We start from the raw sequence: 25,693 nt of genomic DNA, 5'->3' as shown, positions 1-25,693 counted from the left end.
AAAAAAGGCATTGATTGAATAGGCTGAGAAAAACTTGTTTACAGATATATTGCGGTATATACATACATATTTGCATATATGCAAGTATTTGTTTGCTGACATCTATTATGCGGCATATTATTGAAATTATGAGTTTGATAAATTTTACAATTTACACACATTGTTTGCCAATTGCTGGACTGAGGCTCGCTTTGCATTGTTGTTGGTATTCAAATTGGCTTTTTCTGCGGGTTTGCCCTTGGCACAAAAACCGAATATTAATTTAGTATTATATTATATTAATTACTGATTAATTGTGCCATTTTTGTGTGAGATATCAACAAATTATATGCAAAGAGTAAATAAAAATTGATTTGTCAAACGAAAGGTAAAAAGTCAATAAAACAAAATGCAAATAATTCCTTGAAAGCGAGCCAAAGGCAAACAATCAAAATTAAAAAATAAAAAAATTCTTTATAAAATATTATAGTATATATACGAATTAATATACATATAAAGTATATGTATGTTTGTGTATGTATGTATGTATGTGAGACACTTCATCTGGTTGCAGGCTTTGGAGTTCATTGAGTTAGAGATTTTGTGCGCCTTTATCAATATTCAAATCAATTCAAATGGATTCAACGCTGCACAGACACTCATATTTATTTAGTTTCTCCGCTCGAATGCATTCAGGGCCAGGTCACACGGCGTCTGGGTGTGTGAGTGCGAATGTGATTGTGTGTGGGTGTGGGTGTGGGGCCGCGCAAGTTCAAGGCATTTCAAGTGCGCCGAAAAAAATAAAACATGAAAACAACAACAAAAATAGCGTAAGAAATTTCTTAGCGGCTAAGAAGTCAGCGCCGTGCCGCCTCTTATCTTATCAAAATATCAGTTGGAAAAAAAAGTAAAGTCAACGAAACGAGCGCCAAATTCTATTTATACAGCAGAGAGAGAGAGAGAGAGAGAGAGCGAGAGAGAGAGAGAGCAACCTTGATCCTGATCAAGTTGCAGTCATATATGTTGCTAAGCCCAGCTCTGGCTATGCTCACGACTTACTCTCTCTCTCTCTCTCTCTCTCTCTCTCTCTGTCCCACACTCTTTCTCTCTCGATCGCTAGCCCGTTGTCTTTGAATCTGTGTGCCTATCTATTCTATCTATCTATCTGTCTCACCTGGCCCGGCCTTATCAGCCCAACCGATAAAGCTGCCTGAGCCTGCATTTTGTTGTTGCTGTCAGCTGTTTTGTGCAGCCAGCAGCAACAACAACAACATTCAACAGCATCGACATCGACGTTCCATTGCCGCCGTCGCCGTCGCCGTCGCTGTCAGCGTCGTCGTCGTCTGCGACGCTTTGTCAGTTCGGCACAGAACAAAATTCAAATCAGTTCCCGTCGCGTCAACGGCAACGTCGAGAGTTGCGAACGTCGAGCGCCCGTTGAACCTTTTTTTTTGTTGTTGCTGTTGCTGTTGTTGTTGTTGCTGCCTATACTCTGGCTCATTGTTGTTGTGCGCGTGTGTGTTTGTGTGTGTGTGTTTAAATAAACAATAAATCAAAGCAAAGCCAAATCAAATACAATTCACAACCAAATATATATACATAATTATACCCGAATTTTCGTGCAGTGTATATCGATACAATTTTTATGCCAACTTTAAATTTACAATGCAAAAATTCTGAGCGAGAAAATAAAAAAAAAAACAATTGTTGCTGTCGCATTTGTGTGTGTGTGTGTTTTTTTTTTTGCAAATTCATCCGAAACACACAAAAAAAATAAATATGCTGGCCTTATATTCATGGCACTTTCTAGGTATGTACTAGCATTAAACAAGAACAAAAACAACAAACCTTTTTGTTGTTGTTGCTGCTGCACAGCAGCCATCGCAGACGCCACCCGCATTCGCGAATTGCAGGGTATGCGTCAGTCGGGCGCATTTTCATTTTTCACCACGATCTGGGCATATCGAATTATTAGAAATCGAACTGGAACTAAACGGACAAGTCTAGACGTAACGGCAACAAAACTCGGCGAGAATTCAAATCGAATTCGCAAAACTTTGAGAGAGAAATAAAATAAGAAGAAGAAGAAGAAGAAGCACAAAACGGATATTAAACAGCAACTGTAAGGCAAAAGCAAAATGATAAAAGAAAATAAATAAATAAATGTCTGAAAGAAAAACAAAAATTGATATAGATATAGATATCTTTATATCTATATATATATTGATACAGATATAGGTATATATATATATATGTGTAGGTATTTTAGTGCGGGTGCGAGTGCGTCTGCCTCTGTCTCTGTCTCGGTCTCTGTCTCTGTGTGTGTGTGTGTGTGTGTGTGTAATTATTCGCGGTCAAAGTTTTAATGTAAATATTATTATTTGCCAAAGTTGCTATTTTTATCTCAGCTTATTAGCAGCCCCCAATGAAGCGCGCCTCGAAAACTTGAATCAACTTTTTTTTATGATTCAGTTAGCGAGTGCCCGACGAATTTTTCAACGTGTGCTCGAAAGACAATCTCTCCCTATTTCTCTCTTTTTCTCTCTCTGTCTCATTGTCTCTGCTGACTGCTTCAACGAGTCGTATACGTAATTTGATTAAGTTTAGACTTGAGCAAATTTGTTGCATTCACATTTTTTTGCTAACTTTTTGGGCTGCTGCTGCGATAAGATAGGCAACAAAAACAACAACAACAACAACAAACACAACAAAATCGTATTTCAAATCAGTATCATAATCAGAATCAAAATCAAATTTAAAATCCGCCCTTGTCGCGTGACTCGCTGAGCGATTTGTTGGCTTTGCTTTTGTTTGTGTTACCTTATTTTAATTGTTGTTGTTGTTGTTGTTGCTGTTGTTGTTGCTGGTTTTGTTTTTATCTATTCGCGAATTGGCAACAAGTCTTTGAAGAATGCTTTTGCACTTTGCTGCGCTCACATGGCGTATGCGCGATGTCGCCGCACTTGTTGCTCGCTGCGCTGCTGGCGCCGCGTCCGCGTCCGCACGCAGATTAAGCTGACAAACGGACAGCCAGCGAAGGGCGAAGAGTGAGAGTGAGACAGACAGACGAAACGGAACGGAACGGGCAATGCGACAATTGGTTAAACACCGACTGAACCGACCACTGACCCAGTTGCCAACACACAAGGCAAATGGCGAATGGCAAATGGCAAATGTCAAAGGCACGTCCTCGAATGCGTCCTTGTTTTCTCATCTCACATAGCACATACTTGGCGGCGCCATTCACACGCCCAAGCACACACACACACACATACATGCACAAACATATAGATGACATTTTGGCCAAGTCAAGAGCAGTCCGCTAATTAATCTGTATTCATTTCTTCTCTGATTCCATTTCCATTTCCATTTTGTTCCGCTTTTCTTTGGCAGTCGCGTCGACAGTCGGTCAGCTTCACAGCAATGCCGCCGGGCGTTCTAGTCAACGATAGCCGGGCCAATTCCACCGATGACATACAAATCGCCCTGGCGCCCCACATTCAAACCTATCTAAGTCAAACAGGACGCCGGCACTCCTGCTGCAGCGTCATGCTGCCGGTGGCCTTCGAGCGAGCCGCTGCCAAATCGTGGCTGGATCCCAAATTCGATTCGCCCGTCCTCGAGGAGCAGTTCCAGGCCAGCGTCTTTCCGCACATACGCATGCGATACAGGTGAGTGCATTCACGGCAATCAATCGCTAGTCCATAGCTCTCATACTCGCTTGAGCAAGTGAGACGAGTATATTGGTTGATGGGCAGTCTAATTCATATAAACTACATACATATATTTTACAATGTAAAACGAATCCATTTGCATGCAAAATTCAGTAAACTCTTTATGGGTTTTTATGGCTCTTAAATCTTAAATATTTCAGATCTTATATAAATATCAAGATTTTAAAATTATATTTATTTTGGGGTATAAATCTTTTACATGTATGTATTTAAAGTTAACTAATTACCCAGCTCTATATATAGACCTAGTGAGAATCAAGAAAAATAATCGAAAGACAAAGAATATTTCTACAAATTTAGCAGTTTTTGTAGCCTGAACCAGTATTGCGGCAGTCAGTCATGCCCGACTAAACCAATTTATTAGCTTGTGCGAACTGAATTTAAATTTGCATCGATTGTTACTAAAAATAGGCTGCAAACTATTAAAACGTTTAAAGTTTGCCCTAATTCATGGCTGTGTTTGACTAGAAGTTGCCCTCTAAGCGATACCCTGTACGAAACTGACATTAAATATGTATATATGTATATGTCTGCATGTATATCATTTACATATGTATATATATTTTATTTAAAGCACTTATTTTGCGCTTAAAGCTCTTTATACAGGGTATCTAATATTCGATTCAAAATTTCGATTTCCCTAAAATAAAAAAAATAAAATATGAGATAATACTATAATTTAATATAGTATAATATAAATAAATAATGCTATATATAATAATAATAATAGAATATAAGATATGTAATATCATAACTTAATATATTATAACAGAAATGCATAAATATTTATTTATAAGAGTAATAATAGAATATATGATAACATCACATCACATAAGACCTCTAACATCGTAGCTATCAATAAATCTTTTTGAAGACTGCCCTTCTGTTTTGCCAAAAGAAATATAAAAACAATTTCTGCTCTAGTTATCATTATATAGATGGCCCCATCAAGTAGAGCTTCAACAGCTGAAACTCAGCTTGTCCGATTTTTGTCAATTGTGAGCTTGCACAAAACGGGAATACCTCAAACGTGTTACTTCACTCTACACAAATTGAACTTTCGCACGTGAACGCAATCAACGCGACGCCCAAAAGGGCATCCAGCGGAGTCGCGAGAGAGTGAGAGAGAGGGAGAGAGAGAGAAGTCTTTACGTTGGCAAATTAGCTGAAAATGGTGGCTTGGCGTGCGCCTTGGCCTGCAGCTGGCTGAATGGCTCAGTGGCCAAAGGGCTGGCTGGGCTTCCATTGCAGGTCAATGCCATGTGCACAGCTTGGCGCAGTCGAATCGATTGTAGCAGGCGCCCGGTTTGAGTTTTGACTGATATTACAGTCAGAACTCGCCCCAGTGCTGTTTATTCGATTAGGAAACTAAAAACAATCAGAAAATTCAAATTCAATAAATCAATCGAATTAAATTCTCCGTTTGTCGTTTTGGCCATGTCGCTGATACTCCTAGCCACGTTCACGGCCATTGTGATAGTGCGCATCTGCAACGAGGGCTCCAGCAAAATGGACCGCTTGCTCCTCGAGAATCTCTGGCTCTTTGTGCTCTTCCGCCTGCTCAACGAGCTGCACTTCGTCGCCGGCCTGCGCCGCTACCTGTGGCGCTGCCTCAGCAAACCGCGCCAGCGCCGCGTCGTCCTGGTCGCCCTCAGCGTTGTGCTGGCGATCGTCTTCGACGACAGCAGCAGCACCAGCACCAGCAGCAGCCAGAGCGGCTCGACGGCCTGGCTGAGCACCGAGCAGCAGCAGCGTCGCATCGATTGCCAGAACCAGGAAGACGCCTTCATTCTGCAGAAGCAAACCAATGCCACCCAATCGAACATTCCAATCATCGGGTATCCATGGGGCAACTGACCGACCAGGCAGGCTACAGCTTGCATAGAGCCCCGCACGCATTACCCACGTTCATGATCATCTGTTGACTATGTGCTAATTGCATTAGTTCATCGTGTTTATTACAAAGTATTCACTAATTGCTTCAAGACCGACAAGGCCTTCTAAATTACTTCTTTCAATAATGGAGAGGACTTTGAGATTTACATACATGCATGTGTATATTATGAATGATCTATAGAAAACAAATGGATTAAATATATATTTTTCTAGCTCAGTTCGCCGCTCTAAACGTTCTTTAATCTACGTTCTATTTTATTATAGAGCATTTACACTAAATTCGCAAATCATTTTATATTTAAAAGAATCCTTAGCTATGCAAGACAATTCGAGAAGTAGTGCATTATTAACCTCGAATTACAAAGTTGAAAAGTTGTTCCGAATTGTGTTACTACTGAAAGCGGGGTTCTGTCTTAAATTTTGATGTGAACGCTGTAATAGTTAAAGGTCTTGATATAAGTAGTTAAAATTAACTGGCAGCTAGTTAACACTTTGTCCAGGCAAACGGTTCTGTTGGTGAGCCAAAACTACCCTAAGCAGATTCTACGTATGAAAGTAGGGTATAAGAACTGATACTACCTCTAGAGTATAGACTAACAAAAGAGCTGGAGATGAATAGAAACTCTATATATGGAATAAATCCACAATCGATAAATATCGATATTAACCTGGAACTATTAAATGAACAAATTTCGACTACAAAATCTGAAAATAGAACTAATATTATTATTATTTATCAGTATTATTATTATTATGATCATTATTATTATTATAATATGCACAAACCTGGATCTCTTCCCTGCTATGTTACGAGTCGAACTCCCATTTGGGCTTACATCATATCGTATAGCGTATATGAAAGAATAAACTACAATGGACTAAGTACTACCCACACGAATTTTCGCCGTGTGGGCGAAATCTAGAAATCTAATGGACTTATAGGGTATTTCCTAGTTGAGCAGTTTCTTTAATTACAAACTTTAGAGCTGTTAGCGTTTTTGCCGCCATTGCAGTTTGTGGCCATCAAATTGATGAGTTTTGGGATTACAGCGCTTTACGACCTTTCGTTTACAGCATTTGCACCCACCCAGGTGACAAGTTTAATACCTGCTCTACAATGACAGAATAGTAAACTTAAAATAGCATAAGCAAATGACCTACGATCTCGCTCTATGCATGCGATTGATGAGTGGGCCAATAAGTCCTAGCCCAAATATAAAACTAGGAAAAGTTTATAAGCAATAACAATATCTGGGGAAGAAAACAAGAATCTAACAGGTTTCACCATTGAAGAAGTTTGGGAAAGTTCTTAAATATCAGTTGCATTCAGTTCATTGCATTTCACTCCATCGGATAAGCCAATCTCCTTATACTATATTTACTATTATGATACTAAATATCTTTCCATGGTAATTATTCAGTCGATTCTACAAAGACAGCAATACGATACCAAACATTTAGGTTCCAGCAAATTGATGTTTATTCGTATAATAGAATGTTCTATAAATGACTATAACTAGATTATATTAAACTCTAAGAATCCATTATATGCTACATAGTATACTATACTATATTTATTCAGATGTTGCCTCTCCTTATAACATACTCCCTCTCTCTCTCTCTCCCTCCCTTACAGATTCACATTGTCGTACATTTTACTCTGCTCTGTCGTTTGGTGTTTGTACTTCGTGATCGATGGTGGATCGGTGGAGTTTTGGCGGCCCATCTCCACGTCGTTCTCGATGATGTCACTGGTCACAATAATGGCCATGTGCTTCACGCACTGGAACCTCTACAAGGAGCACCGAGTGCTGACGTCGGCATTGACCGCGCTGATACTATGCAGCGCCTCGCTGGGATTTCTCACGTACACGGGCCGGGCGTTCAGTCCGCTGGGTCACTTTGCCATTTGCCTGGAGATCGTGCTGCTCATCTATACGGCGCTGCCCATGCCCTTGTGGCTGGGCGCCAGCATTGCCATCTGCTATTCGATAGCCTTCGAGCTGGTCTCCCACATGGTCATCGTGGTGAGTGCCGTGCATGGCGCCACGGTGGGGACAACGCCAACGGAGGCGGCCGGCGGCAGCGATCCCAACCACAAGATACTCATGCTCCGCATCATGGCGCATCTGAGTGTGCATCTAGTCGGCGTGCATGTGCTGATCATGAATCTGGTGCGCATGCGCGGCACCTTCATGAAGGTCGGACAGAATTTGCTGGTGCGACGCCAGCTGGAGATGGAGAAACAGCTCAAGGAGAAGATGATCCACTCGGTGATGCCGCCCAAGGTGGCCGACATGCTGCTCAACGAGGGCGGCAGCGGCGGTCTCGACCCGAACCAGCCACCCGAATCGCACTACATGCGTCCACGCGCCTCCCACGACGTCAAGTCCCTCTTCCGGCCCTTCCACATGCACAGCATGGATAACGTGAGCATTCTGTTCGCCGACATTGTGGGCTTCACGCGCATGTCCTCCACCAAGACGGCCGAGCAGCTGGTCGAGATCCTGAACGATCTCTTCGAGCGCTTCGATGACCTCTGCTCGCTCAGCGGCTGCGAGAAAATCTCCACCCTGGGCGATTGTTACTATTGTGTCTCGGGCTGCCCGGAGCCTCGAGCCGATCACGCCATCTGCTGCGTCGAAATGGGCCTCGGCATGATCGATGCGATGCGCTGCTTCGACGCCCAGCGCCACGAGGGCGTCAAGATGCGAGTGGGCGTACACACTGGCACCGTCCTCTGCGGCATTGTCGGCACGCGACGCGTCAAGTTCGACGTGTGGAGCAACGATGTCAGCCTGGCCAACAAGTGAGTGACATGACAACTCTAATCGGGATGCCCGACTGAGTAGACCCTGAGCCTGTATCGATTCTAGCAACACCGTCATCTCACTGCAAATCTAATTACATTACATCTACATTCCGTAGAATATACTAGAAATCACGCATTCGAATGTATATGTGCACACGTATAGGAAAAATCTTGCATATAATCTACATATTCTATAGAAGATTTGACAGTTTAGAAAAAGTACAAAATCATTCATATATTTGTTCTATTTACAACAGACCTTCAATTTAAAATACAGTAGAATTCGCTTATAGCGTCCATACGGTATTGTGGCGAAAATTCTGGTCCCCAATCAAACGTATATGGTCATAGCGTCTTCCTTGACCATTATAACCGAATTTTACTGTATAACAAAAATGAAAGTTTTATAAAACTCACATTAAATTCAATACTACATTTTGAGAGTCTAGCTCTAACGATGTATCTACAGTAGCATCAGGTTCCAACGACGCTCAAGGGACCGTCGTAATACCCGGGCGCTATAACTATATAAGCTTACACATATAAGTTTATCTGGGAACGGGATTGTCATACGTCCATATGGACGTTATAAGCGGAGTCGATATAGCCGGATTTGATCTGTTTTGGTATAATATCTTTAATCGATATCTTTAAAACGGCAATAGTTATCGATCTCTTAAACAAATGTAAACAAAATATTTCAAGTCTCTAGTTATAATTAGATCTGAAATCGATCGACTCCGCTCGTCAGCCAGAGCTCCCATGCCTCTTTCTGCCTATTACATACATTTAAATAAATCCCTTATACCTCGATCTGCCATATTCGATAGGTTCATGATATTCAGTGAAAGATCTTAACTCTGTCAGCCAACTGATCCACATGAAACTCTCGTTTTTATTTTCGCCAGAATGGAGTCCTCGGGCAAGCCGGAACAGGTGCACATCTCGCAGGAGACATCGAGCTTCTTGGGCGACGCCTACTACCTGGAGGAGGGCGAGGAGGTGTTTGGTAAGAAGCAAAAGCCAAATTCTCATCGATGCAATGCAATGCTAATGCCTCTATTTCTGTCTCCCTTTCCGTTTCCGTTTCTGTTTCCGTTTGAATGCCAGGTCATCGCACCTATTTCGTGGTGGGCCGTCGCCGAGATGTGTCCCGCGCCAACAGCCTGAGTCCGAGCATGGCGGCTACAGCTGCGGGCGGCAGCTCCCTGCTGATGCCCGGGTCGCAGGGCGCGTTCGCGTCGCTGTCGCAGAGCGCCACAAATATATCGGTGGTGCAGCCGCATGTGCCGCCCGCCTCGCCAGTGGGTCAGCTGTCCAACTCGCTGAAGTCGTCGCCCGTGCTGTCGATACGGCCACGCCTCACCTCGCTGAGCATGAAGCTGCGCAAGAAGTCGCAGGGACATTCGCATAGCCGCGACCGGGACCTGGAGCGGGGCATCATACATCCGGCGGCCGCTGGCATTCCGCCGGTGATAGTGGTGCGCGAACGGCCAAAGATTATCATCACCACCAAGTCGCTGCCGGGCAGCCTGGACTCCGATGAGCAGCCGCCATCGGAGGAGCAGCAACCACAGCAGACGACGGCACCGAACCAGCCGGACACACGCTCCAAGCTGAAGCTCAAGGTATGGAAAATGACCAGGCTTCTGAAGCTGACGGGTCGCCGGGACAAGGACAAGGACAGAGACAGGGATAAGAGCATTGGCGGCGAGAAGGAGCCAATACGTCCGCACTCCAATTCCTTGCCAGCGCCGGGCGACGAGACGGTCGCCTTCATTGACCCAGCATCGGGCGCAGCGACTGGCCAGAGCCAGCTGGGCAACGGCTGCGGCTACCAGCAGCTGCCGGTGCTCGTGGAGACGGCCTGCAGCACGCGGCTGAACAGCAACCAAATGCTGGACATACCCATGGGCCGGCCCGTGCTGCACCATGCAGCCACGACGACGGCCCTCTCCAGCAGCGCGATGCGCTCGCCGGACGGCAATGCGGCGACGGCAGCCAGCGGCGGCAGCTGCTGCTCGCCGGGCCAGTACTCCATGTACGACGACATCATCGATGTGCGCTCCTACATTAGCCAATCGCGCAGCGACATCTCGCCGTTTGGCCGCACCGGCAGCTATCGCTCCCAGTGCGGCCGCCAGTCGTCTGGCCAGTCCGTCGGGCAGGCGTTGGAGCAGTCGCCGTTGCCGCGGCCACGCGCCTCCACGCTGACTGCGTCCGGGCGAGCGCTAGGCACAGAGCCCAGCACCAGTGCCAATGCCAGTGCCAATGCCAATGCTAATGCCAATGCTAATGCCAATGCTAATGCCAATGCTAATGGTAATGCGAGCTCCAGCGGCTGCTGCCTGCCAGCGCCCGGACCCAGCGCCTATTCGCATTCGCGCAACTCGAGCATCTGGCCAGACGGCCTGAGCATTTGCCCGTCGGCCACCTCGCGCAAGGACTCGGGCATCAAGAGCAACTCGCGGCGCAGCTCCATACAGCAGCAGATCTATGCGCTCAACCAGTCGGCCATTAGCCAGCATCGCGTCTCCGGCTACTTTACCAGCTCCACGTCGAGCATCTCGAATTTGGGCGAGGGTGGGGCATTGCCGTTCCCGTTGCCACCGCCGCCGCCGGCGGCTGCGGCCCTGGCCGCCCAGCAGTCCGCCCAGCTGATCGATCCGCTGGCCGCCTGCCTGCAGCAGCTGCGCAAGCAGTCCGACCTGCAGCTCATCCGCTGCGTGCGGGACAATGCGCGCTCGCAGCGCAGCTATTTGGTGAAGGCGCCGCTGCGTCGCATCAGCTTGTACTTTAAGTCGCGGCAGCTGGAGCGCGACTTTCGGTCGAAGGCGCATCGCTTTGGCACCGAGAACGAGACGGAGGGGCCGCCGACGCTGGCCACGCCCCGCTACAACACATACATCGACATATTTGTGGGCATCGCCGTCTACCTGTGCATATCCATCTCGCTGTTCCTGATGACCCAGAACACGGTGACGCCCAGCTTCCGGCTGTGGGTGACGCTCTTCTCCTGCTTCACCGCCATCCAGGTGTTTGCCCTGTTCCTGTTCACGCGCCAGATGTGCCGGCGTCACGGCACCCGCATGCGCTCCAAGTCCACTGCCAGCGAGGCCAACAGCGAGGCGGGACCACCCCAGCCGCAGCCGGAGCAGTTCGAATCGTGCGCGGATCGGATCTTTGAGGCCATATCCAGCTGGTATCCGTGGCACATCTGCTTGGCCATCCTGATGGCCATGCCCGTCGTCCTGATCATCGCCAACTTTCTGCTGCTCGATCTCACCCAGCTGGAGGCCTTCGAGTATCACTATGGCTTCCTGATCTTCGTCTGCATCGTGCACTTCTGCAACTTCACGCAGCTCAACTGCTGGATGCGCAACGTGCTTGCGTTTCTGGCCGCGCTCTGCTTCATCGGCATCGCCGTCTCCCAGCTGACCGTCTACAACAGCAACCGGTCCGAGAACGAATCGGATGGCGAGCTCGAGTCGGAGCTGAACAGCAGTGCGGCTGCCTCGTACATCTTCGAGGAGATCAAGTGGTTCCGTGACTATCACGTGGAGATTTATCTGGACTTGCTGTTGATATTGATTCTGGTGTGGTTTCTCAATCGCGAATTCGAGGTCGGCTATCGGCTGACCTTCTACGGCAATGCGGTGGCCAACCAGGACAAGGTGCGCGTCCAGAACATGAAGAACCAGGCGGACATGCTGCTCCACAACATAATACCCAAACACGTGGCCGAGCACCTGAAGAACACGGCCAAGTACTCGGAGAACCATCACAATATCGCCATCATCTTTGCCTCCATTGTCAACTTCAACGAGATGTATGACGAGAGCTACCTGGGCGGCAAGGAGTTCCTGCGCGTGCTCAACGAGCTGATCGGGGACTTTGATGAGCTGCTGTCGCATCCGAAGTTTCGTGCCGTGGAGAAGATTAAGACCATCGGCTCGACATTTATGGCGGCCAGCGGGCTGGATCCATCGCATCGTGGCACCGGCGACGAGCACATCCACACCCTCATGGAGTTCGCCATCGAGATGCAGCGCGTGGTCAATGAGTTCAACAAGGATCTGCTCGAGTTCAATCTGATCCTGCGCATTGGCATGAACATTGGCGACGTGACGGCCGGCGTCATTGGCACCAGCAAGCTCTACTATGACATTTGGGGCGATGCCGTCAATGTGGCGTCGCGCATGGACTCGACGGGTCTGCCCAATCGCATACAGGTGGGCAAGGACTGCCTGCCCTTCCTGACCGCCTGCTATGAGTTTGAGCCGCGCGGCAGCGTTTATGTCAAGGGCAAGGATCACATGGAGGTGTTTCTCTTTACCAGGCGCCGGCCGCATCTCGAGGAGCAGCCCCCAAACGCGCAGCTAAACGAACTGACAGATCCCGACGAGGTGGCGGTCGAAGCTACCGAGAAGCCACAGACTCTACCTAACGATATTCAGATTGTTATAAATGACGGGCTGCAGGAGCTGAACGATGCAAATGCTGATGATGGGGACAAACAGGCGGAGCAGGAGCCGAAGCTGGAGATGCCAGAGCAGAATGCTGACGACGACGACGACGATGATGATGATGATGATGATGATGACGATGACGGCGACATGCATTCCAGCGAAACAACAACGCTGTTCAAGTCACAGGAGTCGTTGCATGGCCCGCATGCGAACGGAGGTGGCAGCCACTTCAATCCAGCGAACACAACCGAAGCTTGAGCAGGGCAACTCATCTGAATTCAAATCAAACTCAGACTTCAATTCGAACTCGAACTCGAACTCAACGCAACTCAATCTAAATGCACTTAGGCTTTGATCAACTCGACTCGACGAAATTCCTGGCTTGAAGCTTTTTGAGAAATGGTTTCAAAATTGCATTTATTATGTGTTGCAGTTGCCACAGCTGGACGGCACATCTGGCATTGCTGGCTGGATGGATGGATGGATGGATGATGACGAGTGGGGGGAAAGGAGACGTTGGGGGCGTGGGGAAGCGGATGAAACCGCACAATTTGTGATATGTAACTAATGTTGAATATGTATGATAAATCTGTTGGGGCACTTGAGCATGGATGTTACGCGATATTGTTATATGAAGAAGAAGAAGAAGAGGAAGAGGAGAAGAGGAAGAGGGAGCAGAAGAGAAATGTGCATTGTTGAGGTTACGTTGAATATAATACATATATGTATATTTATATATGCACAACATAGATCTGAAGCTAAAACCAACTCGTAGTATATGCCACTACATAGGGGCGTGGCAATGTGTACGTGTTTTACTTGTATTAGCCACTTATATATATACATATATATATTTATATGTAAGGCAATGTTAACTGCAGACAGAACGGCAGACATATTATATATGTATGTGTGGGGCGGTGTATGCGTATGCATGTATGTGTATAAGTGGTGTAGCAAATTGTTTGTTTGGTTTTTTTTTGGTTTTTTTTTTTTTTTTTTTTTTTTTGCAACCTAAGTATGTACTTTAATATGGTAGCTTAATTTATATAACTTTATAATTGTAATGCCAATAACTAAGCAAATTACACACGCACACACACAAGCACATACACAACATTGAACTAATACGCATATGTGGCTTTAGATGTATTTAATGTTTCCTTAGATTTAAGGCATAGCAAATATGCAAATATGGCATATATTTATTAATGTGCATGTGGGTGGATGTGTGTGTGTGTGTGTGTGTGTGTGTGTGCGTGTGCATATGTATAGTTTTATTATTAATATTGTATACATTATTTTTTTATATATGTATATGTCATTATTTTATTGCCGTAATATTTAAACTAAGAAAATGCATAGAACTAACCGATACAGCAGACTAGCTAATAAATGTTATAAACAGTTGAAACTTTTACATACATACATATATGTATATATACATATATATACACATTTTTTTTGCCGAGAGCTGGTAACAAACAATTGATGTTTGAATACATCGTATGTGTTGGTGTTGATGTTGATATTGATGTTGTTGTTGCTGCTTGGTTGTTAATGTTGTTTTCATTCGGTGTATAGTTAACTTTTTGACGGGCAAGCTCAACAGCAAACATATATACATACATATATGAAAAGTACAAAAAAAAAAACAAAAACAAACAAACAAACATAGCAAAGCTACATTACGCATATTTAGCTGATCTATTTGAAATGGCAGCAGCTCAAAAGTATGCTATGAAAATTTTAAAGTAACTAAACTGCTTGCCAACTGCTTGTCAATTCCTTGTTAACTGCTTGCCCAGAACAGCCAATCGCATGCACACCAACACAGATATGAGCGCAAAGCACTAACCGTTACACGCATAAACTATTATTGTATTGGTTTTAATTTTGTGCAATGAAAACGAAACGAAATGTAACGAAACCAAACCAAAGTGAAACTGAAACAACTCCTTCGATTTTGTGTACTTTTTCTCTAAACTAAGATATTTACAAACAAATTAAATAGATAAATAAAAGCAAGACAAAAATAAAAATGAAAACAAAAAAAAAAACAAATATTATAAATGAAACAAATCAAGAAGCCGACGAAACGCTGTAACCTATGGACCCTCTTGTATTTTTATATGTATTGTGTATCAAGTGAAACAAAAGTATTTTCTACTTATTTATTAACTACTACTAAATACTGACTAAACTTAATATACACACATGCTTCACATACACACACACACACACTTACTAATGCATGTATTAATGTACACGCAGAAATAGTTAAATGAACGAGATTAAGTTCCTCGTTTTTTTTTTTTTTTTTTTTTTTGGTCTTCGTTTTTAAAACATCTGAGTGTATACAATATAAACTGATATTTTTACTTAAGATTCACAACGAACGAGATATTCGGGGCTGGCTACAGGACGAGGCAATCGTTGAATCTGTTTATATAATTGTTTAAGTGTTGATCCATCTGTCGATGTCGCCCCCCCATAGCAAATCTGTTATACCGCCATATACAACATATATACATATATATATATATATATACTGTACTAAAAACGTTTATAGAATTGTTGTAACAATAAATGTATCGAATGCGTTTTGAAAGTCTAAATAAACAGCTGCAGTGTCTACGTATGAGTGTGTACTCTAAATTAACAAACTCAAGCGACTTTTTCATTCGTTTTCGCTCATCTATTTCAGGGTCTGATGTCAAAAATAAGTGTGTATGTATGTAAGTAAATGATATTATACAGAGTGGGGCAAAGGTAATTACCCGATTGGAATGGTTATTGGCGGAATATAAATTGATAAGCCAGACGGCTCACGAAAGAACAAATGTAGCATTTATATCCAGGTCGTTCAATCCCTTATTTCTAACTGTGCCGATCAGCCAACTTAGCCGTTCCAGACTTCTTATTTTTGGATTATTAGAAATCACAGATTTATGACAACAAGCCTTAAACTCTGTAAGGTCTTAAGGACCAGGATCCGAGAACGATCGCTGCCTGTTCTGGATGGGAAGTTACATAAAATACAATTCTACCAAACTTGATCAAATAAATTCTAATGGATGAAATACAAAAATGTCTTAGTCAAAAATATGTTTTGTATAGAAAACAAGTAAGAAGGCTCTAGGCGAAACTGCTCGACTTAAGCCTCTCTAGTACTTGAAATGCGTTTTTTACAAATTGTGGGCGAAGGGGGCGTGGTATCCAAAATCTGTAAATTACAAAATGTTTGTATTCATCATATGTATATACACAGTAAATCTGAAGTCTCCAGGCCTAAGGCTGAAAACACAAAATCAAACTTTCGATTGTTCTCGATAAAAAGGCTATCGGATGATTTATCGAAAAAAATAAGACTAGTTCGTACTGCGTATGGTATACACGAGTCTGCATTTCAGCTCTCTAGCTTTTGTATCTTCTGAGATCGACGCACTCATACAGACGGACGGACGGACGGACAGGGCTATATCGACTCAGTTCGTCGCCCTGATCAAGAATATATATACTTTATGGGGTCTACCACGCCTCCTTCTGCCCGTTACATACTTTTTCACAAAACCATTATACCCTGATTTCCCATTTTCAAAGGGTTCAGGGTATAAAAATTACGGCAAAAGAGCATTGGGTTTTTTCTTTAACCCCACTCTGTATATGGTTCGTTAATTAAGGCTAGGCGAAGTGAAGAGAGCATATTAGTTTTACCGTTTTAAGGAATTTGATGATTGGAGATATGCTATCTATAAACTGGGCTGATACGTATTTAGAGAATTTTTTTGTTTAACACAATATTTGTTTTTGTTGAAGCTAACTTAGCTTAGTTCAAATTTGTCAATAACAAATAGAGGAAAAAAGTCAAGGATATCAAAGTTTAACAAAGTACATATATCAGCTCTGAAGGCGTGTTAAAAAATGCAGTAACAAATCTTTAAAAATCGAATTTTAATCTTGGTCTCGAATCCCGATAATTCGAATTTGGCTAAATACACTTAACAATTAATTGCGCTACCTAGACTGTCAACCTAAATTGAACTTTGAATATATCTAGAATACCGTTAGGCAACTAAGATTCTGATGCAGGAGTATTGTCTATATGTTATATGTAGCTGCTCAGGTCTCCAACGTTGCGTTGTATCATAATAATAATAATAATAATAAACATTTCTCATAGATACATACAATTAATGTTTATTGAATTCTTCAATATGCACAACGTTAACAAGAGTTTTGATTGCTGTTGTTGTTGTTGCTGTTTTACTGATTTATGTTTTAGTGGAGTAGGCTTAAAATTATGGGCAGTCATGTATTGCAATATGAACTAGCAAACGCAGCTGCAGACAACTAACTTAGTTAGCACAAATCATTATCTATATAAGTATGTATGTATGTATTTATTTCACTTTTAACTATGCAGCTCACTCATTGTCTCTTTCGCACACGCACACAAACACACACACACGCCAGCATACACGCACACGCACACACACACACACTCGCACTCGCACACAGACAAATGCCCAGGCGATTTATAATCGCTGCTATAACTATAAGCAACATGCCCAGACTTGATTAATAAATACTCTTTCTTTCATTCTATCTTTTGTTTTTGTTTTAGATTGACAAGGAAACATGAAAATACTTGGGTTTAGATTTTAGGCTAAAGCACAAATGAAAAGATACTTGTGTTTACAAAAATATCAATACAATCTATGCACATATATATTTAGTAAGAAAAAAAAGATAATAATATAGTATTGAAAACAAGGGAAACAAGGGCTTAATGATAATAAAGAAAACTATTACAAAACTATGACATTTGCTTAAATTATTTAGAGCCAAACAGACAAATTATACAAAATTTGGCAATACGTTTATAACATAGCAATTAAAGAAGGTGTTTGTTTGGTGTGTGTGAAAAGTACGCTCTTACTTTTGTGCATATACGAATGTAGTATGTATGAAACAAGGAGGGGCATATTTACGAATAGTAAGAACTGAATGAACAGATAGTGCACGCCCCCATTTGCAAACTATAGCCAAACACCATTGTCTAGCTGGCAATGTGCACTAAAATTATATCTCCTTTTTTGTTTATACTCATTTTTAACTTAAGTTAAGCAAATGCAAATGCTGCTGCTCATCATTGATCATCGTTAGCTCTTGCTATTGTTGTTATTGTTATTGTTGTTGCTGTTGCTGTTGTTGTTGTTGTTATGGTTGTTATTGCTTTATTTGCTGATCTTCTGCAGCTTCTGCAATACTTTGAGTCCCTGTTCTTGATACTCCTGTTTGGACATCCAGAAGCCATCGCGATCTTTCGTTACCTCAGCCAATACAGCGCCACCAATGAAAACCATATCTTTGCGACGCGGCGGATCCTCAATGCGTATTTTGAATTTCTTTACAAATTGCAAATTAGGAAAAGAGAAGTCAATGATTATAATTATGAAATACAATAGGAGAGCGAACGACCTACCGCCAATTTTTCCGTATCGTTCTTGAGTACCCGCTCCAAATACAACTGCTTTATTTCACGCTCCAGGCGACTGGGCAGACCCGGATACATGGTCGAGCCGCCAGACAGCACTATGTGCTTATAGAGCTCGGGTCGTATGTCAATGTCCGCCGCCTGTATCGTGTTGAAGGCGAGTTCCGCAATGCCGGGTCCCTCAACGTTTATTAAATGCGGCTGGAATAGCGCCTCAGGCGCTTCGAATCGCTCACCACCCACTTTGATCACACGGCCATCGGGTAACTGAAATCCAATCCCAAGCATAAATGTAAAACATGTGCACATGTGCATATACACCATAAGCATATCGTACCGTATAGGATTCCACCAGCACCGTGGTCTCCAGTGCCAACCGTTGCTCCATCTCAATGTCGTAGCCAATATAGCAGAGTTTCTCCTTCATGATGCGCACCGTTTCAAAGTCAGCGGAATGATTAAAAGCATAGCCACGTAGTAAAAGTAACTGAAAGATTGCAAATCAAACAATTACATTGAGTTAAGCAATATGTGGAATGCGCATATACCTTAATCAAATAGCGCGTTATATCTCGACCCGCAATATCCAGACGCCTCGTTAAATGTGGCAGCGAGAACTCCTCATAGACTGGACAGATGTGCGTGACGCCATCACCAGAGTCGATCACCACGCCGGATATGAGACCCTGGGCGTACAGTGTTAATACCGCCTGTATGGCAATATACGTGGCATCGAAACCGTATTTCTCAAACATCACCTGTAAAAGAGAATATATATAAAAGAAGTGAATGAGAGCAATGCATAGAGATATGGATACAAGATTGGTTTACCTCGATCATCTTTTCGCGATTCTTTGTGGGATTCATGGGGGGTTCAGTCAGCAAGATCTTTGTGTTCGTCGGATCAATATCCATTTTCTTGGGCCCGAACGTATAGTCCCACACGTGACACATATCGTCCCAATTCCGGACCACACCGTTCTCCATGGGATAGGAGACCTCCAGTAGTGAGCGCAGCTTTGAGGCTTCATCGCCGACCATCAGATCCTGTAAAATGGCCATCACAGATTGTTTAATATCAATGCAGCGAGAGCATTTCAATATTATTATTATTATCTTTGCATTTGTTTAGTACATTGTTCGATTCAAACAGCGTTTACGAATTACTAGAGCTCAACACACCTAGTTATACGACAGGCACAAAGCATAACGAGCAAAAATTAGAATTCTATGCAGCAACAAGTAACGAATAACGAATAATAAATAACAAATAACGAGTAACTAGTAACGAGTAACGAATAACGAGTAACAAATCAGGTTTATATTTTAAAACAAATCTCCATTAGCTTCCGATTGTTTATCGTGCATTAGTGCAAAAAAAAAATAATAATAATAATAATAATATATATATCAAATAAAATATATATATATATATATTACAATTTACTTACTTTACTCATGCATAGAAACAGAGGGGGGCAAACATATATAATATATAACTTGACTACATCTATTGCAGGTATACAAATTAAGTAAATACAAAACATAACAAATAAAATTAACTGCATTTATTAAAAAGAAAAAGAAATGAAACAACAAATATATTTCTATGATAATATGAAAATTTGGATTTTACATGATTTTCTTCTTCTTCATATTCGAGACTGAAAACAAATGAATGAGATTTGTTTTACTTTTAATGCAAATACAATATACAGTATATATATAACTATTTTGATTAATTATTTAGCAAGTGCAGCAACAATATAAAAACACTAGATAACTATAGTTTTATCCATTTTCAGTTTTACTCAATATTTATTCGACTTTAAGTTGTGCAGTTCGTGTGTGTAAATAGGAATTGCAATTTAAGTTGGAGAAGTTGAATTTTATTTAATTAACTCATTTAATTATGCAATACAACACTTGGAATTTGAATTAAATATTTGTTGTTTTATTTTCTTTTTCTTTTTTGATTTTTTTTTTTTTTTTAAGCTATAAAACTTGACTTACATCGACATGTAAATCCTGTAAAATATTTGTTTCAAAAAAATATGTAAAAAAAGAACAGAAAATATGTATAAGAAGAATATTTAAAAAACAGAATGATTTCCTCATTAGAGATTTTATCTGAATGTTGAATAAGCTAAACTTATATATATGTATATATAATATGATCAACTGTATTAAATTTGCCCAATAAATCGATCTACTTTGTATGTGTGTGTGTTTATCGGGTATGGAAAGCGCTCAAAACAAGAGGGGAAGAACAAAAGGAAACGGGAAAAGCAATAATTTAAATGTATGGGGAAAAAAAAAGCATGAAAGCAAAAAGTCATGCTCTCTATAAAATTGGTCCTCGAAGCACTAAAAACCGTTATTTGGGGACGCGGCTGAGACACAGCCTACCTACTCTAGGCGGCTCTACGCGGCTAGATGACAGACTAGAGAGTCGAAAGTCATTCATCCATCATCTTCATCATATCATATGAGAAACATGTTGGTATAGTGGTACCGTTACAGTTGGTATAATTAGATTTCGGATGCACCCACACCACGTGACAGTCGTGACAATTGTATTATACCAAGACCAAAAACAGACACCCATTATAATAAAAATAACAACCATAACGATGATTATGATGATGATGAGCATGATGATGATGATGGTAATGATGATGATAATTATTGTTTCAACTCAATACAAAATGCAATGAATGTAGGAAGCGTTGCAACAAGAGAGAGAGAGAAAGAGTGAGAAGAGAGAGAGAACGAGGCAGAGGGAGATAGTGAGAGTGATAAAACTAAAAAAATAATAGTAATTGTGATAAGAAACAATACCAAATGGCAAAAGTATCGTAAGTTAAGCAGTTGTTGTGTTTGGTATTCAAGAAACAAGAATGAAAATGCCAATGGAAATGGATATGGAAATGTGAAAGTGAAAATATACTAATAATAATGGACATACACTATGATAAGTATGGTGAGGCTATGCGCTAAGTTCTTGACCAATGCTAATCATACATATACGCACACATATACACATATGCATATACATATATGTATGTGTGTGTGCTTGTGTTTGTGTGTGTGTGTGTATGTAACTATATATAGTACTTAATTATTATGAATAGATAATCGACCTGTGCATATATGTATCTTTATATGTATGTATATATTAAGTATGCACGTGTGTGTGTGTGTATGTAGTATTAACTGTTAGACAAATAATATAGTATATATATATATGATATATATATGTATGTATATGTATGTGTGTTTGTCTATTGGTAAATACGCTTCTCATACCTTAACTTCGATGTCACCAATTTTGTTGACCGCCCGTATTATTGGTCGACCAACCATCGATGGGAAAATGTGCGCGGGAAAATTGCTGCCGGCATATCCGCATTTCACGAACTGTAGATGAGAAAAAGGAAAAATTATAACAAATCGCATTTCTTCTTGAGTGCATCGATTTTTGCCACAAACTATTGCAATTGCCCAGACACCTCGCCACAGCTCCGATCGATTCACACACAAACAGCTTGCGCGGGCTTGAGAAACGGCTGCAACTACATCATTCGTAAGGGAAACTATATATTGAGGTAATTTTAAGTAATTTAAGAGCAGTTCTCAATTTATATTATAGATCAATCACTATATAGAGATAATAGCTTAAAGCTTCTATGGCGAACGATCTGTAAAGGAGCTCTATTAGAACTCAACACTACATAGCCAATAATCTAACTAAACTTCAAGCTCTATAAAGTTTTCATTTAGTTTAATATATAAATTAATATTAATTATTTACATACATTTTAAAAGTTTTCCAAAAACAATTTTGGAGTCCTATAATAACATAGTCGAGGGTCTATAAAGATGTAAGTCTACCAGATGTTCTAGGTCCCTATTGTAAATCAAACTATATATATAACAAGTAAGAAGGCTCCAGTCGAGACTGCTCGACTGGGAGATACCCTGAACCCTCTAAGCTGATATTCTAATCATTCTGCACTTCTTTTATGCACACATACATACACATGCATCCACACGCACGCATAAGCCTGCGCTCTGCTAACTGCGCAGTAAGCAGCGACTGCGCTTGGGCTGCGCTGCAGTGTGGGCAATATTATGAGAATTTATTTGTCGAATAATTTCTTTTGTAAACATATGATCTTAATGAAACTTTCAGAGTGTAATCATATGGTAAATATGTGTGTACATTCCGAAGCACAAGTCTCTAGTACTTGAAATGCGTTTTTTACAAATTGGGGGAGAAGGGGGCGTGGTATCCAAAATCTGTAAATTACAAAATCTTTGTATCGATTAATTTTATATACAACGCAAATTTGAAGAGTCCAGGTCTAAAAATTTTCAAGTTAGGCTAAAAAAACAAAATCAATTTTTCGATTATTCTCGATAAAAAAGTTATCGGACGATTTATCGAAAAAATAAAGCAAACTCGTACTGCGTATGGTACACACGAGTATGCATGCCAAATTTCAGCTCTCTAGCTCTTATAACTTCTGAGATCGACGCACTCATACGGACGGACGGACGGACGGACGGACGGACGGACGGACGGACGGACGGACGGACGGACGGACGGACGGACGGACGGACGGACAGACGGACAGGGCTATATCGACTCAGCTCGTCACGCTGATCAAGAATATATATACTTTGTGGGGTCTGCCACGCCTCCTTCTGCCCGTTACATACTTTTTCACAAAACCATTATACCCTGATTTCCCATTTTCAATGGGTTCAGGGTATAAAAATATCTAAAGGAAGTTTGAGCCTTATATTATAGATCATACAATATGATCTAATGTCTAAAGGAAACTCTAAGCTCCGTTCAGACTCTATAGAGCGACTACTGTAAAGGGAGTTTGACAGTTAAATTATAGATCACTCTTCATATGGAAATATTTATATAAAACTAAGTTATCTAGTTATATTATGGATTCAACTCATAGGAATTTCTAAAGTTCTTTTAAAAATTAAACGCTATAGTGCAACTTCTCTTATTCATAGTGGAAGATCTCTTTAATAATATTTGATTTTAAATGCAAAATAAATCTAGAACGCACTTCTTTAAAAAAAAAAACTTGTTTACACAGACTTATCAGCAATATCAAGATAAAACATTATTCAGACATCATTTGACGTACGTTTATGAAATTATTAAATTTACAATCATTTTTACAATTAGCTCAATTTGAAAATAGAAAATACAAAGATTTCGAATTTCGAATTTTTTGGATATAACAATTGATTCAGTTATCGGAAGACTTGCAATAATCGATAGCTCATGTGGCCCAGCGAAACGTAATCACAAACAAATTCTTTTTAGTCCTGATAAGAAATAAGATTGGGAATGGGTGCTCCGCTTCATGTTGTTGTTTGTCTTCATTCTGGCGCTCTTTTTGTTGTTGGCACTGGGCGTGTGTGTGAGTGTATGTGCGGGAGAGCGTGTGATAGAGAGAGGCAGAGTATGCGTAACTTTTGATTTGCTGCGGTGAGTAATACTATGCCGACGCAGCTTGTACAACGCTTGTGTGGCCATGACTAAAGCTCCGTTTATATATGCATGTATGTGCACATAAATAAATAACTATATGAACATTGTATACACGTACACACACACACACACTCACACACACTGGCTTCAGCATAGCTTGGACCGGCAACATTAGGGGGAGCGCCCCCCCGCAACGTCAACGCCCCGATATGCGAAGAAAATCGCTGTTTAACCTACATCGCTAGGCAAGCAAAGAACTGCAAATATGTGTGTCATCCAACTTGAAGCTAGACGGGATTTGGGCTTGGTTTGGGTTCGGGTTGTGGTTCGGTTTCGGGCAGCGTTAGCATGTGGCCACACAACGCATACATACCCCAGTGCCGTTATCACAAACAATAACTTTTCGGCCTTTGCTATCCATTTTGTGCACCGACTGGAAAATTGAACTTCAACTAAAACTGTCCACGGTTGATGTTGCTGCTGCTGGTGCTCCTATTGTTGTTGTTGTCGGTTGTTGATGTCGTCGTGGGTGTTTATTGTCTCTTTGCTGATGCTGCTGCTGCTGGGACTGGAACTGGAGCTGGGACTGTTGTTTTAACGGCTTAATGTTTGGTGCGTCGCCGTAGCAGTTGGTTGACTCGAATTGTTGCTGCCACCGCCGTTTTAATACTACTTTTGAATGACTACCAGACGAGGCTGACTGCAGTTAATCACACAATTTCCAACCGTACAAAAACACACACACATTTACAGACACGCATACACATGCCAGCTTCATTCATACACACACGGGCGATACTCATACACAACACACACACACATGTACTGGCACGCGGGCGGACTCTGCTCTGAATGCGTCGCTCTCTCACTCTCTTGCCGTATTTTCGATTGTTATTGTTTTTAAAGATTTGAATTTGTGCACACGCTTTGTACAATCGAAGTGTGCCACAAATAATAGCTTTTCAAATTATTGATTGCGAAAGGCTTGCAAATGGTTGCAAATTTCAATTCCTAGGCGGCACAAAACACAAGAAATAACACACACATACAGAACTAGAGTTGCGTGGTAAATATCGATATAACGATTTTTTTTATCTTATCAACTATCGAAACCTCACTCAAGGGCTACAAAACCAGTATCGGTATTGCGAGATCGCTACGAAATTTGTCATGCATTTTAGATATACATTTTCAAATCAAATTGAGCGCGAATCGGATGAAAGAAAAACGGATATATGGAATAAGCTTCTACAAATTGATAACGGAACTCAGCTTGAGTTGGCGATTAGTTATCTGAGTCGCTGCTGTATATATGGAGTACATATAGTCATTATTGCATCCAACTTCAGCTAACGGATCCAGGATCTAGATGCCAAAAAAAAAAAAAAAATCTAAGCAATACTTTAGTTTATCTGAAATGGATAAATATTGCTGTCGAGGTCAACAGAAGAGATGAAGGTAAAGGGAGCAACATTATGAACAGAAGAAGCAGGCGGAGAGTCGCGACAATTTTTATTTTATTTGGTTTATATAATATGTATGTATACTGTATATATATATATATATATATATATATATATATATATATATATATATATATATATATATATATATAATTTGTTATCTTTAGAATTGCTTTAAGAGGCGAAATGTTAAATGTCTTAGATATACATAATGCTGTTCTCATATACATTTTTATGCTTCTTTCATAATTTGTATTTTATTTATTTAGTAATTAATTTTTGTTAGTTATTGAGTAAATTTCTTTTTGATTCT

The 25,693-nt window shown here is 41.5% G+C and overlaps 2 protein-coding genes and 1 long non-coding RNA gene across 10 annotated transcripts in view; 2 read left to right on the top strand and 1 right to left on the bottom strand.

Annotated features, from left to right (window-relative positions):
• Ac13E (Adenylyl cyclase 13E) overlaps positions 1-14,593 on the top strand; it is a 66,783-nt gene extending 52,190 nt beyond the window's left edge. For 5 of the 7 annotated variants that reach the window (XM_089474157.1, XM_018014201.2, XM_089474155.1 and 2 more), the window contains 4 exons: positions 3,373-3,650; positions 7,246-8,418; positions 9,330-9,430; positions 9,532-14,593. In XM_089474157.1, the coding sequence (XP_089330283.1) occupies positions 3,403-3,650; positions 7,246-8,418; positions 9,330-9,430; positions 9,532-13,148 (5,139 nt within the window). In that variant the 5' untranslated portion in view covers positions 3,373-3,402 and the 3' untranslated portion in view covers positions 13,149-14,593. Of the gene's footprint in view, positions 1-1,332; positions 1,790-3,372; positions 3,651-7,245; positions 8,419-9,329; positions 9,431-9,531 lie in introns of those variants that run through there. The other 2 variants (XM_089474156.1, XM_089474158.1) reach the window with 2 other exon arrangements.
• Positions 14,594-17,582: 2,989 nt separating this feature from the next.
• Positions 17,583-24,961, bottom strand: Arp2 (Actin-related protein 2). Of its 2 annotated transcripts, XM_089474174.1 has the most exons (8): positions 24,291-24,961; positions 21,700-21,810; positions 20,404-20,418; positions 19,222-19,437; positions 18,939-19,148; positions 18,728-18,877; positions 18,379-18,657; positions 17,583-18,301 (listed from the first exon to the last, which is right to left on the bottom strand). In XM_089474174.1, exons 1-8 carry the CDS (start codon positions 24,336-24,338, stop codon positions 18,131-18,133), a joined length of 1,200 nt encoding a protein of 399 aa, XP_089330300.1. In that variant the 5' UTR covers positions 24,339-24,961; the 3' UTR covers positions 17,583-18,130. The 2 variants fall into 2 exon arrangements, with proteins under 2 accessions (XP_089330300.1, XP_089330301.1); XM_089474175.1 differs by lacking the exon at positions 20,404-20,418 and having other exon boundaries at positions 24,291-24,960.
• LOC149268016 (uncharacterized) lies at positions 21,805-23,174 on the top strand. The gene is made up of 2 exons (XR_016271043.1): positions 21,805-21,976; positions 22,043-23,174. It is a non-coding gene; the product is annotated as an uncharacterized LOC149268016 (long non-coding RNA).
• Positions 24,962-25,693: the final 732 nt, after the last annotated feature.

The sequence above is a fragment of the Drosophila arizonae genome, chromosome X (assembly GCF_054131065.1).
Source record: "Drosophila arizonae isolate 15081-1271.41 chromosome X, UAZ_ARI_1.0, whole genome shotgun sequence".
Taxonomy (NCBI): domain Eukaryota; kingdom Metazoa; phylum Arthropoda; class Insecta; order Diptera; family Drosophilidae; genus Drosophila; species Drosophila arizonae.
Note: the sequence above shows the minus strand (reverse complement) of the source record. Positions and strands in the feature narration are given on the sequence as shown.

Coding starts and splice junctions, on each gene's coding strand:
- Arp2 (XM_089474174.1), bottom strand. CDS start 24,338: ATGGATAGCAAAGGCCGAAAAGTTATTGTTTGTGATAACGGCACTGGG. Junction 19,149..19,221: donor ATCGCGAAAAGATGATCGAG/GTAAACCAATCT, acceptor TCTCTTTTACAG/GTGATGTTTGAGAAATACGG. Junction 18,878..18,938: donor TAACGCGCTATTTGATTAAG/GTATATGCGCAT, acceptor GCAATCTTTCAG/TTACTTTTACTACGTGGCTA.